The sequence below is a fragment of the Dromiciops gliroides genome, chromosome 2 (genome assembly GCF_019393635.1).
Source record: "Dromiciops gliroides isolate mDroGli1 chromosome 2, mDroGli1.pri, whole genome shotgun sequence".
NCBI lineage: Eukaryota > Metazoa > Chordata > Mammalia > Microbiotheria > Microbiotheriidae > Dromiciops > Dromiciops gliroides.
In genome coordinates, this window is record NC_057862.1 from 75,872,772 (window position 1) to 75,889,305 (window position 16,534).

Consider the following 16,534-nt stretch of genomic DNA (forward strand, 5'->3'; position numbering starts at 1 on the left):
TGCAAGCTAGCTGTGTCTCCTTGGGCAAGTCATTTAACCTCAGGGCTGCAGGCAACCTGAGACTTGAAGCTGATGTGGGTCAAATGAGAAGATAGACAAGGTGTATTAAAGCTTAAAACTGCACCAAGACTTTTGGGACGCTTATATAGAAAGCACTTTGTAAACCTTTGAGCACCACGTGTGTGTGTTGTTGGCTCTCATCAGTTGCTGATTTGCAACGGTGAAGGGAATTTTCAGGCTACAAGTTCCCCAAACTAATGAAATCACGGATCTGGACACCCCCCCCCCAGTTCCAAATCAGGACACCAGTACTATCCATGGTTTTGCATTGTCACTCATCTGCCTTCAGACCGAAAAAAATGGGCTGAGGGTCATGAAGTGATAGTGGAACAGACTGACTCCTCAGGTTGTTTGGACTGGATCTTCTACATGATAAGTGGTTCCAGTCAACAAACACTTACCACAATCCTGCAAGGTGCAGGATGCAAGACAAAACCAAAAGCTGTCCTTGTATTCCAATAAGGAAGAGTAAATGGCCCTGGGAGTTCTCAGAAACTAGAAGCCCTGTTATATCCCCTCTAGAGCAGTGAGAGCTTTTATTCCTTGCTCCTAGCAGGGGCTTGGCCTTTAGAGGTCTAGTCCCTCACCATCAGCTGCACCCCAGATTCTAGAATGTAAGAAACCCTTTTCTCAGCAGTTGTAAGAGCTAAGTTTTAGGTTGACCAGGGAAGTCTACACTAATGGAGGCTGGCCATATTAGCATCAGCAATGTTTACAGGGAAAAACAAAAGCTATTAGATCTGTCCTGTGGCATCTGATTGTGCATTTATTTCCTTGGTCCTCCCAGCGTTCAAATCCCTAGCCCCTGTGTGTCAGAAACCCTAGGCCTTGCCCAGTTTAGTTTGCTCATGTCAGAACCAGTGATTAGGCCCATTGGTTCTGGACATTTACCTGGGCCAGTTCCCAGCCCTGGGAATGGTGCTGCTTGGCAGGAATGCCCAAGAACGTCCTTTGCTGCTCATGCCTACCATGCATCCCCCTGTGCTTCAGAAATAGACGGGAATCCTCCCATGCCCTCTGCAGTGGATACTTTAGGGAAAGAACTCCCAGTGCGCACCAGCCAGCACCAGGGGGCCTGGTGGGGTCTTGGCGCCCGGGACCAGGGCAGTGCTAGCCCAAGGCGAGGGAGCTGGGGCTCGGTGGAGCGCTCTTGGGACTGGCCGTGCCTCTGTGCTCTTGTCCGAGGAGTCCAGCCGGCAGCAGCCGCCGCCGCCGCCTTCTCCACTCCTCCCGCACTGCTCGCTCCCCGCCCCCCGGAGCCGTCGGTGGAGGCCTTCCCTCCATACTAAACAGTTCCCGGGAGGGACTCGGGCACGTCCCCCAGACCGGATAAAGATCTGGCTCGGCTCTTGGGCTCCGCAGCCCGGAATCTCGCTATCAGCGCGTTCCAGCGGCCGCTCCAGACCGGCCCGGGCCCGGGTCCTGCCGGGGTCGAGCGACTGATCGTTACCGGAGCGGGAGACGAGGAAGGCAGGTAGGGGCGCTCCAGCCGCCCCCGCTGCCCTCCGAGCGCAGCCCGCCAAAGGGACCCGGCCCCCGGAGTCCCCACCCCTGCCTTCCCGGCCCGTTCCTCTCCCTGGGGACTCCAGCTCCCAGCTAGAGACAGCTCCAGGGACCACAGCCCGGGAGGAGCCCTCTTCCCCCCACCCCAACCCCCCCGCCCCTCTTCTCGCCAGGCCCTGCTGCCTCCTGAAGGTTACGAGACGTGGCTGCGGGGAGCGCTCGCTGTACCGGGGAGGAGCGCTCGCTTGCCCCCCGCCCCCGAGGCCGCCGCTCCCGCTCCGGCTCCCGGGCCAGCCTGGCCGCCGACTGCCACCGCAATCCCGGCTACTAAATCAGCGCGGGGAGGCGGCCCCTTTGCCCCCCTCCCCAATGCCCCCCCCTCCCCGAATTCCCTTTCCTGCCATTGGCCCATCCCTCCCTCCCGCCCCCCGCTCCCCACCCCCCGGCTCTCCAGCCATTGGCTGCCTGTCTCCGCCAGCCTTTACATAAGCCTGGGCGCGCTCGAGTGGAGTTGTATAAAGCAGAGCGGCGTCGGGGCGAGAGGGTTGAGGCGAGCCCGGGGCCGGGACAGGGAGCTGGAAGGAGGTGAGCGCCCGCCCTGTCACCGCGACCCGTCGCCCCCAGACGGTGCGGGGGGCGGAGGGGGGCAGTGAGGATGGCACCCGGAGCGGACGGCCCCGTAAGTACCCGGCTGTCCCTTGTACCTCTCTTCCCCCCCACACCTTCGGATGGAGAAAGTTTCTCCCATCCCTCCTCCGTTCCCGCCCCCCCCCATTCCCCCAAGCTGGGCAGCAGGGATGGCAGCTGGGGTGTGCGAAATGGGGAGGAGGAGGAGGCGGCAGCGGTTTCTCTCTCAACTTGAGAAAGGGCGCGGGGTTCTTGAACCCCTATCTCTTGGCTAGAGACAAGCCATGCGGGGGGGATGTGGGAGGGGAAACCACTGGAGAAAGGGGGAGCTATGGAATGGGGAGGAGAAGGAAGAGAAGAGAGGTGGGAAGATTGGGAAGGATTGGGAAGGGAGGTGAGGGGGGATTGTTGGAGGTCAGATGTTTGAGGAGGGGGAGCTCGCTAGAGGAGAGAGTGGAGGTGATGGGAGGGGAACAAGTGAAGAGGACTGAGCTGGGCTAGCCAGTAAGTGACTGATTAAGGCGGTCTCAATCCCCCTGCTTTGGAAGCTCTTGTGCCTGACCAGGATGTCTGTGCCTCCAGTCATTGGCATACCCCCGGAGGGGCTGGAGCTCTCCCTTGGGAAGAAAAGCTCCCTTAGGCATGGAGCTGTGTGATGTACAGCTGCTGAGCCCCTGCTCCACATAGTATTGCTGCTTGAGCTCCCACAGCCAGCCTCTCTCTTCTGCTTGGACTGAGGTGTGGTCTAGCATTGAGTCTGCCTCTGACAAGCTAGATTGCCTTACTAGAGGAAACTAAGTTGCCTCTCCTGGGGGGTAGCTTAGTGGAGGGGAGGGTGGGGAACAAGGAAACCTGGATTTTGGGGGCCTGCCCAGCAATGCAGAGGACTCCCTAGGCTGTATATGAGTTGAAGAGTCCTGTAAGAGTCTGCTTTCTGCAGAGCAGAACTCAGGAATCCTAAGTCATCTCCCCCTGGATGGGATCCTACTAGCAGTGATCAGGAACAAACCTTGCAGGGGGGTGTGGGGATGTAGAAGAGATTCAGGTATGGTAGGTGTAAATGGCCACATCACCTGGATTAAGAGAGGTCCTGATAATTTGGTGCCCCTGCTATCTGGCTCCCATGTGGCATTGCGGGGGAACCTAACTCTTAAGCAAGGAAGGACCCAGAAGCTTGGGAGCAGACAAGGGGGTAGGCATGTTCTTGAGCCCTACCTGAGGTTTCTTTTGGGCCAAGCTGCAGGACTTCCAGAATTGGAGCCAGGTCCAAGGGAAAAAGGAAAGACAAGGGACTAGGCGCTTGGCAGAACATTGTCTAGAAAAAAGGAGAGACATCATTGGGAGATGTGGCGTTGGATGCCATGATGGCTTAGGACTAGGGATGGTAAATCCTTAATTAAACCTGATATAAAGAACAACATTACCATATAAACCAATCTTTGGAGAGGATAGAGGGCTGGCAGCATCCAGTCACTTTCAACATGGCTTTCCAGGGAGAGTTAATCTCTTTTCTTAGTAAAGAAAATCTTTAAAAAAAAACCACAAAACCAACAGGTTCTAAAATGAGGCAACAGAGTGGAAATAGGGACATCACCCCTAATATGTTCCCAATTTCATTACCACCAGTTGAAAAACAGGAACTTTGGGGGAAGGTTCACACTTGTATAGAAGGGTTACCTGTTCTGAATTTTTACCTGAAACTTAATCACAACTTGCTTTTGAATGGATCCTGTTGCCTTTGCCCTATCCCTGGACATTTGTGGTTGTCATATGTTCTTAGTATGGTTAATTCAGCTTGGAGGCTGAATGAGTACGCCCTCTATACTCCCAGAAAACTAACTCCATCATCCTTGTACCTGCAATTGACACCTTCCTGGTCTGTTTCCCAGGACCATCACACCACTGGGAATTTGTGCAGCTAAATACCTGCTCCATTCGGCCTCTCTTAGCATCTACATCTAGGTTTAAGCTGATGTTTATTTTTTGGTTCTCTCATGTTTGATTGTGAAGTTCGGGGAGACTACTCCTGGGAAAAGCCTTTTAAGAGGTAACATGGTATGATAGAAAGAACAATGGACCTGAAGTCCAAAAACCTGGAATTAAATCCTGACCATGATCCCTCTACCCCATCTGTGGCTTCTAAGCTGGTGACCTTGGGCAAATCCCTTGACCTCTCTGACTCTCTGTTTCCTTATTTGTAAAACAGAGGAAATAATACTTTTATTATCTACCCCTTAGAACTTGCTGAGGTGATATGCTATATCTTAAGTGCTTTATAAGGTAATGATATCTATCATTTATATAACACTTTATTGTTCCTATGTGGCCTGTTTTTGTATTTTTAGGGGAGAGCCCCAATATTATTCTTTCCTTCCACTAACTTTCCAGGAAACAAGCCATCAGATCTAAAAAAAATAATATATGCCTGTGGAGAGGCAGCTTATCATCATGGAGAGAGTCCTGGACCTGGAGTCCAATGGGATTTCAAATTGTGGCTTCAAAACTCACTGGGATTGTGGCCATGGGCAGCCTCTCTGGTGTCTAGCAGGTTTTAAAATGCTTTTTGATTGATTGAGGATCTATTTCCTTATCTGTAAAATGGGGATGAGCCCATTTATACTACCTACCCTTAAAGAATCGCTGTGAGGAAAGTACTTTGTAAACCCTTTAAACGTAAAATGAATGTAGGTTATTGTCAGTGACGGTAGAGCAGCTCCCCAAGCTCCCTTGGATTCTGTGTGGGCCAGGCAACTTGAGGTAGCTACAGGGCCTCAAGGACAACTGGCTTCTTGTATTTCTTTCCTTTCCCACAAAGGCGAGGGTGACTTCCTCATTCTTGCTCTTATTCATTGTACTCACAAGGGGCCACATGTTCCCTGAACCTTGTTAAATGGTGGTTTAGTGTATGATTAGAGAAATGTGGGGAGTGTTCTCCCCCACTCCCCCCCCACAACACTGCAAAAGATGCTGAGATGTATTGACCCAGCTCTGCCCACTTGCCATGATCATTCCTTTGTGCTCTATGGGGCTCTAGTCTTTTTGTTTTTTGTTTTTTGCAGGCAATGGGGTTAAGTGACTTGCCCAGGGTCACACAGCTAGTAAGTGTCAAGTGTCTGAGGCCGGATTTGAACTCAGGTCCTCCTGAATCCAGGGCCGGTGCTTTAACCACTGTGCCATCTAGCTGCCCCGGGCTCTAGTCTTTTTAACTAGTCAAGAGCAGGAAACACATCTCCCTACGGTGTTCCAAACATAGCCAGCACTCAGTAGAGATGAACAGACAAGAAGTTTAGTGATGTTTTTGTTTAGGCAGAGAAGGGAGCACTTCCCCCGCCCCAATGCTGTGATTATGGAAATTGGATGAGGAGGAGGTACTATTCCCATAACTCACACAGAAGATCCTTGTTTGTAGCTGTTAAATGTTTTTCATAGGGTCATAGGTTCAGAGCTGGAAGGGGCCATAGGGGTTATCTAATTCAATACCCTCTTTTTAGAGATGAAGAAACTGGGCCCCCCAAAGGGTAATAAGTGACTGGTCCAAGGTCATACAGGTAAGTAGTAAATAGCAAAACCGGTATTCAAACCCATGTCCTCTGACTCCTGATCTTGTGCCTCTCTCATTGTACTATGACCCTTCTTCTTTCCCCTCTGTCCTTTCTTTTTTCCATTTCCCAAAATGTCCTACCCATTTTTCAGAAAAGTCTTTGGTGGACAAACAATGTGTCCTTTTCTCCCCTTAAGAATATGGACAGAAATAGGAAATACCTTACCCGTTCCTTAATATTGGTCTGCCTGAGAACAGTCTAAGAGAATTCTCTCCTGATCCTTGACTAGGGAGGTCTGCTGGAATAGGAAGGAACTCTGAAATGTCTTGTGGGTTCCACAGGACAATGTCAAAGACAGAAAGCAGAATATTAATGGGATTCCCCTAGAGCTGTAATCTCTTGAAAGATGGGGGTAAGGGCATCCCACTGCTGAAAGCTTTACTGTTCCCTTGCCAGTTTAACCCATTCCTTACCACTGCTGTGCTTAGTGTTAGGGTGACCTAATGTTGCCTGTTTCCAACTGTTTGCAACTCAGGCCATCCAACTTAAGCTGTGGTAAACCAGGGTGGGGGGAAATTCTGTGTAGCTTGTGGGAGCTCCTGCTGTCAGTTCATAGAACTGTGAACCGTGCAACACACCAATGGTTCCTCTTTGTTTGGTCATTCAATAAATAAACACAGGATGGGAGATAATGTCTGTCCTCCAAGAGCTTATAGTCTTTTGGTGAGATAAGACAAGTACCTAGAAGACTATAATATAAGATAGACTAGGAAAGAGCAAAAAGTACCCAGTGCTATGACATTTTAGGGGAGGGAGAGGTTCCTGACTGAGAGGGTCAGAGAAAGCTCCAGGGATAGGATACCTAGCTCAGATGCCCTTGAAGAATGGGTAAGAATAAAACAGACAGGACAATTCATGTGATAAGGACAGTGTGAGCAAAGCCAAAGAGTCAGGAAATCACAGAGCATGTTAGGGGAATATACATTTAGAATCTGGTTTCAGTGAAGGGAAAGAGTAGAATTATGGAATGTTAGCATTAAGGGGAACATGAGGTCATTTATTCCAATCTCATTTTATGCATGGGGAAACTGAGAGATCATAGAGGTCAAGTAGCATATCCAAGGTCACACAGCTAGTCAATGACTGGATAATGGAGGAGAAATGTTGATCATAAAGGGCTTTGAATGCCAAATGAAAGAACTTGGAGTGTATTCAGTAGGGAGCCACTAAAAGTTTTAGAGCAGAGGAGAGAGAGGGTCAGAGCTGTGCTTTTAGGATTGGAAGAATAATTCTCAGAACTTGAAGGATAATTAATAGTCCTTTCAAGATATAACTGTAGCCTTGACTTAAAATGTGGCAGTAAGAATGGAGAGGAAGAGAAAGAGGCATGAGCCACTGCAGAGGGAATCTCACAAAATGCAGATTTCCTATGGATTGCACTAAGGTCCAATGCCAAGACGGAAGATAGTTACCTCTCTTCTTACCTCTACAGGAAGGGGAACAGGGATTCTCTAATCTCAGAATCTGAAATGAGCAGCTCATGAGCAGCCTTTTCATCCTCAATATGCTAGCTGGGGATTTATGTTATGATGATGGAAGCTAGGGTTTCTTAGCATACCTGAAGGTTGCCTGTGCATTCTCTTAGCCTTCTGGGCAGACTCTAAGGTTAGAAAGCAGGGCCAGGGTTATCTTTTACTTTAATTCAAAGTGGGGCTTAGGGAGTTATGTCTAAGGTTACTCCCAGGGGCCCTTAGCCATAATGACACTATAAAGAATCTGGGCCTGCATTTTCAAAGCTTAACCCAAGAAATAAGTGATGACTTGAGGATGTATGGTCTTAGAGAATATAATTCTGGTACTGGGATTCTATGAAAGACCTTCCCTCTTGCCTTCTCCTCCTATGAGGTTGCCTCATAGTAGTGCCTACTTTTTGCTGACTCACTGGTGTTTTCCCCTGAGCAAGTCACTTAATTTCTATTTGCCTCAGTTTCCTTAAATGTAAAATGGAAATAATAATAATCACATCTACCTCCCAGGATTGTTCTAAGGATCAAATGAGATAATATTTGTTAAGCTCTCAGTAGAGTGTCTGGAATATAGTAGGCACTTAATAAATATTTATTTCCTTCCTTCCTTCCTTCCTTCCTTCCTTCCTTCCTTCCTTCCTTCCTTCCTTCCTTCCTTCCTTCCTTCCTTCCTTCCTTCCTTCCTTCCTTCCTTCCCTCCCTCCCTCTCTCACTAACAGGTGAAACTAGAAGTATAAGAATATGAGTACTGGCCCTACTTATAGCTAAACTTTAGAACTCATATGGAAACAAAGCTGTAACTAGGTTAAGCCAATTGGGGTTTTGCCCCAGGGTGCTGATTGTACTTAGGTCTCTTCTGTGTCTAGAAACAACTGAGGATAGCAAGAGTAATTAGTTAAAACATGAAGCTATCAGATAGTGAACTTCCTCCCCACCTCCCCTGCAGTTACAGTCCAGATGATCTTGTTGTGCCTTCCCTCCCTATCCCTTCTCAAGGAAGACTTTCTAGTAGAATCCTCAAGGTTTCTCAGGGTCTCTATCCAGAAGTGTTGGGTTTTCAAGATTTCTGACCACCCTCTCTGGCAGCTAGATGACACAGTGGATAGAATGCTGGGCCTGGAATCAGGAAGACTTCATCTTCCTGAGTTCAAATCTGGCCTCCGACACTTACTGGTTGTGTGATCCTGGGCAAGTCACTTAACCCTATTTGCCTCAGTTTCCTCATCCATAAAATGAACTGGAAAAGGAAATGGCAAAAATTGCTCCAGTACCTTTGCCAAGAAAACAACAAATCAGATCGTGGAGATTTGGACATGATTGAAAATGACTCAACAACAACAACATTCCCCTCTCCAATGGAATTTGTCTTTAAAAATAATTTTGATGAAGTGTTCTGCCACAGCCACAAAAACTAGAAGGTATGGATCCATGGGGAAGGGGTATTCACCAGGGCCTCTTAGTCTCTTACCCATGCCCACCCCTGGGATTTTCATTTGTGAGGACAGCCTTCCTTTGGAAGTTATAGGTATAACTCAGGTTGTGATGGATGACATTGAACTATTGATTCTTAGGGAAGGCTCTTTCTATTGGAAGAAACCTTCCTATGGGCACAATGATTTAAGAGTACTGACAGCATCTGGGCATTCTGTGTCTCCTGCATGTTGTAGATATGGGTTATGTGTCCAGCCAGTGGCCTTCTCATTACATGGAGGGCCGCATTGGTTGTATAGGGGATTTAGGCCCAGATACTTTTCTATGGAGATGGTATAACATTGATCAGTCACTACTACTGAGGTCATAACCACTGGTTCATACATAAAGTGAGAAGCCTGCATAAAAATGGGAGGCTGTATCAAGTAGAACTTTTTTTAAAGTAGGGGGTGAGATAAATTGGAAACAGAAGAGAAAATGGTGAAAAGAGGTGAGCTAGAGTCATGATCTGTGATCTACCCAAGATGGGGGGTGGGGAGGGGAGGGATGGTACTGTATGCCATTGTATCTTGTAGGATCTTTTCCCACCCAAGCATTCTTTGGCTCTGGAGTAAATTTTCCCATCATGGCACTGGGCCTACAGAAGAACATCCAAATGGTTTTACTAATAGGAGTCTGGAGGGTTCTATTCCTGTCTCTGCCACTGACTCATTGTATATAATCTTAGGCAAGTCATTTCTCCCCATCAGGCTCCTGTTTCTTTGTATAGTGTGTCTACTCTCTGCCTTGCTTGGGTGTGGGTGTCTACATGCTGATGGTCAAAGAATAAGTATAGTTGGTATTTTTAATAAGAAAAGCCAAAAGATTCGTCCTTCAGAAACCCTAAGTAGACACCTTTTTTTAAAAAACGTAAGGGATTTTTCCTTGAAAGAAATCATGTTGACTTCATAAGAGGTAAAGCATTTCATTCTTGGAGATATTCCAATTCCTTGGCCCTGCATATTGGTTCCAACCCAGGAAATCTGATCAACATCCGGAGGAGAAAGTGATAGCTACACAGATGACAAATGACTGGATCTGTCCCCACTGAGAAAGGGAGATGGCAAGTCCTCCTTCATCCTTTTCCTTCTCAGCCATCTCTGTGAGAGAGACGGTCCTGCATGGAACTTCGGTGAAGAATGGGGAAGAGTGTTATTAATTAGTAAAAACCTTGTTTACTGAACAGGCATATTCTTAAAGATCTCTTTCAAGGGACGTTTTGACATATTACTTTAATTAGCCACAGAAGAATCCTAAGTGTAGAGAGTGTAAAATGACCCTTCCTGTTGTTTCCAGTTACTGTTATCTTTGTTTGCTCTCGACAAGCATGGTGACAAGGTCATAGGAATCTGTTACACAGTGCAGGCGGTGCAGCCCATCGGCTGTAGGTGGGACTGCAAGAGAATTATAATAATCACATTTATACTCCATTTACCACATTGACTTCATCATGGCAGGTGTATTATATTCAGCCTCATTCTTTCCCCAGAATCCCAGCTCTGTACTGCCAACTGTTCGGACCCATCCATTGGGATGTGATGCCCATGCCTCAGACTCAACATGTTCCCAAACTGACTTCTTGCCTTTCTAAGCTTACTCCTTCTCCCAACTTCTTTACTGATTCCACCACCATCATCCTCCCTGTCACCAAAGTTCAGAACCTCAGGGTCATCTTTTTCTTCACTTTCCCATATAAACAAATCCCAAGATTTATCTTTTACCAATTCCAGTCAGTTCTATCTCCACAATCCCTTGCATCTATCCCCTTCACTTTACACACCTTTAGACAGGAGGTTCTAAGGACCTTGAAATGGTCCTTTAACTAGCTTCCTATTTCCCATCTCTCCCAGTCTTCTCATAGCTTCCCAAATCTTCCTAATATAAAAGTCTGAGCTAACTTGGAAATTCCCTGATAAAAAAAAAGCCTTCAGTGGCTCCCCATTGTCTACAGGACTAAATAAAAATTTAAACCTGTCATTTGAAGTCTGTTGTGATCTGACTTCAATCTACCTTCCTGGCCTGATTTTTACAGTATTTTTCATGTATGGTATATTCTAGCCAATCAGAACTACTAGTTATTCCCTGAGCTTGTCCTGTCTTTGTCTCCATTTCTGCTATTACACAGGCCATTCCCCCTGCTTAGAATGCACTTTTTCACATTTCTTACTGATAAATTCCTTTTCTTTCTTTACAGTCCACTTTAGGTGATATTTCCTCTGTGAAACTTTCCCTGATTTTTACCAGTTCTCCCAGTCAAAAGTGATCTCTCCTTCCTCAAATTGTCTTAATAAAAAAATCTTTGTTTTGGACTGATCGTTGACTGTTATTACATTGTACCTTAGATCATACCTAATTTTTTTGCAAAGTATATACACTCTGGAGGCAACTAGGTTGCTCAGAGGATAGAGGATTTGGGTTGGAGTCGAGAAGACCTAGATTCAAATCCAGCCTCAGATACTAACTAGTTATGTGACCCTGGGCAAATCACTTGAACTTGTTTGCCCCAGTTCCCTCATCTGTAAAATGAGCTGGAGAAGGAAATGGCAAAACCATTCCATTATCTTTGCCAAGAAAACCCCAATGGACAGCATTGGTGTGCTATGGCGTCTAGGATTTGAAGAGTCAGACATGATTGAACAAATGAACAACTATATATGCTCTCTAAGATTATAAAACTGAAGGCAGGGACTATACAATTTTTTCATCTTTGTCTCTCAAGCTTTCAAGAGTACCTTTCCCATAGTAGATAGTAAATACTTGTTGAATTGAATCAGAGGGACCTTGGAGATCAACCAGTTCAACTTCTTCATTTTACAGGCGAGGAAACTGAGGCCCAGAGAGTTGAGGTGACTTACCTAAGGTCACATTGCTAGTACTAATGCCATGTTGCCCAAGAACATTTACAAACTACTTTTTAGTTCCAAAGCAATGAACTGTAGCAGGAACTTATCCCTAAAGATCCTAGGATTTGGAGCTAAAAAAGAATTAGAAGCTAGAAAGAATTAAAGCTAGAAAAAAAGATTATCAGTAGAACCCCATTCACTTTCTGCTCTTCAAAGTGATTCACTTTCTTCATGTGAAAACAAGTTACTGTGCCTTCTAAATGTGTGGGGAGCATGTTGCACCTCTAATGTGCTTTTCCTTAATTATTATTTATATTGATTAGTGTCTTTGCTGTCTTCTGCTACCAAACCTTAAATTTAAGTGGCCAGAGGATCATGTTTTTCCCCTAGAGCTTGGAAGTCTGCTCCGTACACAGGAGGTGCTTCATACGTGTTTGTTGAATTGAATCGTTGTTGAATTGAATTAGCTTATTTGCTGGCATCGTTACAGATGGTATTAAATGGTTATACCCATTTTGTATACAAGGAAACTAAATCTCAGGGAGGCAACATCTTACTCCTGGCCCTAGAGTCAGAAGACCTAGGTTAAAATTCCATCCCTGTTGCTAATGGAGCCATAATATTGTACAATCCATCAGCTACAAGGCTCTTTTCAAAACAGAGCTAACAACACTGATCAATACAATGATCCGACACAATTGAAAAGGACTCATGATGAAAAAGGGCATCTAGGTAGTACAGTGGATAGTGTACCAGGCCTAGAGTTAGAAAGACCTGAGTTCAAATCTGACCTCAGACACTTAGCTGTGTGGTCCTAAGCAAGTCACTTAACCCTGTTGGCCTCAGTTTCCTCATCCATAAAATGAGCTGGAGAAGAAAATGGCAAACCACTCCAGTATCTTTGCCAAGAAAACCCCAACTGGGGTTACAGAGAGTTAGAAACAACTAAACAACAACAACAGGATGAAAAATGCTATCCACCTCCAGAGAGAAAATTGGTGAACTCTGAGTGCAGATAGAAGCACACTTTTTTCACTTTCCAGAAACAAACAAATAATGAAATAAAGAGAGCTAACAGCAAAAGAGGTATAAAGCCCACCTTTGGTCAGTAGGCAGGAACCAGGTACCTCTGACAGATTTCACCTCTCTCAGGCTGTTGATAGGGCTATAGGGCAATAATTCAAACTTTCCCAAAGTTCAATTCTCTTCCAGTGAGCTTCCCAGAAACTGCACCACCTTTTTCTTCAGCCAATCATCAAAGCAAAGCCTGTCTTCCAATCAACAGGCTCCCAGAACAGCAACTGAAGCTTCTCCTGCCGGTTTCTTTATACTCTTCCTCTTCACAGCTGGATTTTCTCTTACTCTCAATGCCCCAAATCTGAGCCTCCTAGTGGCCCATGAGCTCACCTTTCCCTTATGATGTAAAACTTAAGAACTGCATCTTTTTTGGTCAGCTTTGAAGCCAACAATCCTTATTTAGTCTTCCCACAGACTCCAAACAGTTCTTTGATTTGCCCTTTTTTTTTTTCATTTAACCTCTCAAACTCTGAAAACAGCCCCATGCAAATGAGCTGATGGACCACAATGCCCTACAGCTCCAGTTATTTCTCTGGTTTCAATAGATCCTCCCAGTACATTCAACTGAGTGCCAGTTTTCTCTCCAACTTTCCTAACAGTCTATGCCACTTCTTCACATTTTATTTGAGAAAATGTTTCTTTATACATGGGTTTTTATCAGTTTTTCATGCACAAAAGTTCTTTTTCTGCCCCTTTCAGCAACCAAACTGTTCACATATGAAAATATATAAATATCTTATACTTACAACATGTGTGATTTTGGGCAAGTCATTTAAACCTTCTGGGCCCCAGTTTCCTCATATAAACTTATCCTAGATTATATAAATTGGTGGGTTCAGAACTTGAACCCAGGTTTCTGGCTTTAAGCTCTTTCTACTGTACTACATAATTAACTCGTTCCTAAATAAGCCTACAGCATCAAATCAGGATGGCAGTAGTTTCATTTCTGTCTTTGTCTTCACAGAATCACAGAATTTTCCAGTTGAAAGGGACCACAGTAGCCACCCAGTCCAATCTTTCCATAAATGAAATTCTCACTACAACATACCTGTTCAATAAGCATCTGACCTCTACTTAAAGACTTCCAAGGAAAGGGAACTCACCACCTCTGAGTCAGCCCCTTATACTCTTGGCCCTAATTGTTAGAAAGCTTTTCTTAACATCAAGCCCATATTTGCCTCTTTGCAACTTCCACACATTGCTCCTGATTCTCTCTTGTAGGGCCAAATGAACAAGCATTAATCCCTCTTCCATATGGCAACCCTTTAAAACTTGAAGACAGCTCTCTTAGCCTCTGTGAGTTTTCTCCAGGCAAAACATCCCTACTTCCTCCATCCAACACTTATATAATCTGGATTAAGGCCCTTTTCATTCACCATCCTGGTCACCCTCTTCTGGATACTTTCTCATTGTTAAATATCTTTCTTAAGCTGTGGTACCCAGGACTCCAGATGGGATCTGACTAGGACCAAGGACAAAGGGACTATCAACTCTTTGTAACTGGAAGCCAAGCCTGTGATCCATTAGCTTTTTTGGCTACATGGATACATGAGACTAATGAGCATGCAGTCCAGCACTGAGCACAGTGCCTTGTGCATACGAGACACTTAATGAAGTTTGTTTAATTGGATTTTAGATCAAGAAAAGACCTTAAAGATCTAGGCCAAATCCTTCATTTTGTATGTGAAGAAACTGAAATTGACACTTGCCCAAGACCCTATAGAAACTCAGCTTGGGTTAGAATCCCATGCTTTTGACCTTGATCCCACTCACATGCTCTTTCAGCTATGACACCCCGACTTCAGGAAGTCATTCATTTGTTCACTAAACATTTATTAAACCTCTATTGTATGTAAAGCACTATACCTAGTGTGTGGCTGGTTACAAAGATAAAGAAGACCTATCCCCTGCCCTCAAGGGGCTTAAAGTTTATCAGTGCATAGAAGATCTGCATCCAAATTGGAATATAAGTGCAAAAGAAAGTGACAAGTAATGTATAATGAGGCCAAATGAAGAGGTCTCTCCTGTCTGGGGCGATCAAGCAAAACTTTATTTAGGACCCAGCATTTGAGTGGAGCCAGGGTTGGATCAACCATTTCTACTTTTGCCTTCCTCATTTGACAAGCAGGCAAACAAGCATTTATTAAGTGCTTATTATGTACCAGACACTGGGCTAAGGGATACAAAAATAAGCAAAAAGAGAGTTCCTGCCCTCAGGAGCTTATATTCTCATGGGAGACAACAACATATAAAAGGGAGCTGAAAAGGAGGAAGGGAATGGTGGCAAAATCCAGTGTCAGAAGGAGAGGCATCCTTGAGAGGGAATGAAGGATGCAGGCCTGGGTCACTCCTCAAAATGGGGGCCCTGAAAGAAACTCACCAATGGGAGAAGGGGACCAGTCGAGGGATATCCCAGAGGCCCTAGGTGTTGAGGGAAGTTCTGGTATGAAGGAGCAACTGAAACATCTGTATTGTGACTCTTCATTTGACTTACACCTGGTTGCAGGGGCAGGGACAATGAGAGATCAGTTCATTTTGACTTGAATCCTGTCATAGCTTCAGGGAAGTGGTAAGAGACTTGAGATTCACCTCTTCCACAGGTAGAAATAGACTCTGAGCTCCCTTGACAACTGTATTAAACCAGAAGTTTTCTAAGCCAAGATATTAATTAGGTAACATCCCTAAACATCTTTCTGCTCAGGCTTTTGGTGAAGGTGGCTCCTAATGCCTTCTGGGAATGTGGCAGTGTAGTCCACTGTCAATGGACAGGATGGAGGCACAGTTCACAAAAGCTTCAAAACTTCTCTCCCTAAATTTGCAAAGCATCTGTTAATGACCATATCTGAAGGTCTTTGGATCTTTCTTCTCAACCCATCTGATGCATTGGACTTTGGTAACCAGCCTCTGTTTCTAGATGCTCTGTCCTCTCTGGGGTTTTGTGATATAACTCTGTCCTCGTTTTCATCATACCTTTTTGATCATTCCACCAAAACCTCCACCTCCATCCTCATCTCCACCTCTACCTCCATCTTTTTTACTGGTACATCATCCACATCATGCCCCTTAACAGTAGGTACTCCCCATTGTTTTATCTTAAACCTTTTCTTTCTTTACACTTTCTCTTGGTAACCTCCTTGCTCCCATGAGTTTAGTTATCTTCTTTATGCTAATGATACACACATCTATAGATTCAGCTCTGGTCTCTCCTCTGAGTTACAGTCCCACATCACCAATTGTCTATTGGACATTTCAAACTAGATGCCCCCCCAAATCTCTCAAACTCACTATGTCCAAAATTGAAATCATTCTTTCCCCCAAACACTCCCTTTCAAACTATTCTATTTCTTTTGAGAGCACCATTATCCTATCAATCTCTCCGGTTCATAACCTTGTCATTCTCCTTGACTCTTCACTTTCCCTCAGTCCACATATCCAATCAGTTGCTATATTGTGTTTCTGTATCTTGCATGTGACCCATGCTCTCTACTCCCAGACCTACCACCTTAAGGCCTTCATCCACTCTTGCTTAGATTGTGGCAATAATCTACTAATGGGTCTTTTTCCTTTCCTATTCCAGTACATTCTCCACAATGGTGTCAGAGTGATTTTTCTTAAGCATATATCTGATCAGATTACTCCTCTACTTAGACAATTCCATTGGCCCCCCATTGTACCTAGAATCAAATATAAAGACCTCTGTTTAGCTAATAAAGCCCTTCACAACCTGGCACTCACCTATCTTTCCAGCCTCACAGGACATCACTCTCCCTTCTATACTCTGAAATCCAAACTGGCTTCATTGTTCCTCATACACAGCACTCCATTTCCTATACACTTTTCCCCACCACTGCCTGACAGCATCTTCAAGATGTTGCTTCTGTACCAC

At 45.3% G+C, this 16,534-nt stretch overlaps 1 protein-coding gene across 2 annotated transcripts in view; it reads left to right on the top strand.

Annotated features, from left to right (window-relative positions):
- Positions 1-2,041: 2,041 nt before the first annotated feature.
- Positions 2,042-16,534, top strand: part of CRTAC1 (cartilage acidic protein 1) — a 186,031-nt gene continuing 171,538 nt past the window's right edge. Inside the window, exon 1 of one of the 2 annotated variants that reach the window (XM_043984830.1) lies at positions 2,042-2,148. Coding sequence is in view for 1 of the 2 variants with exons in the window: in XM_043984828.1 (XP_043840763.1) it covers positions 2,219-2,242 (24 nt within the window). In the remaining variant the exon portion in view is untranslated. Of the gene's footprint in view, positions 2,243-16,534 lie in introns of both variants that reach the window. The other variant, XM_043984828.1, reaches the window with a different exon arrangement.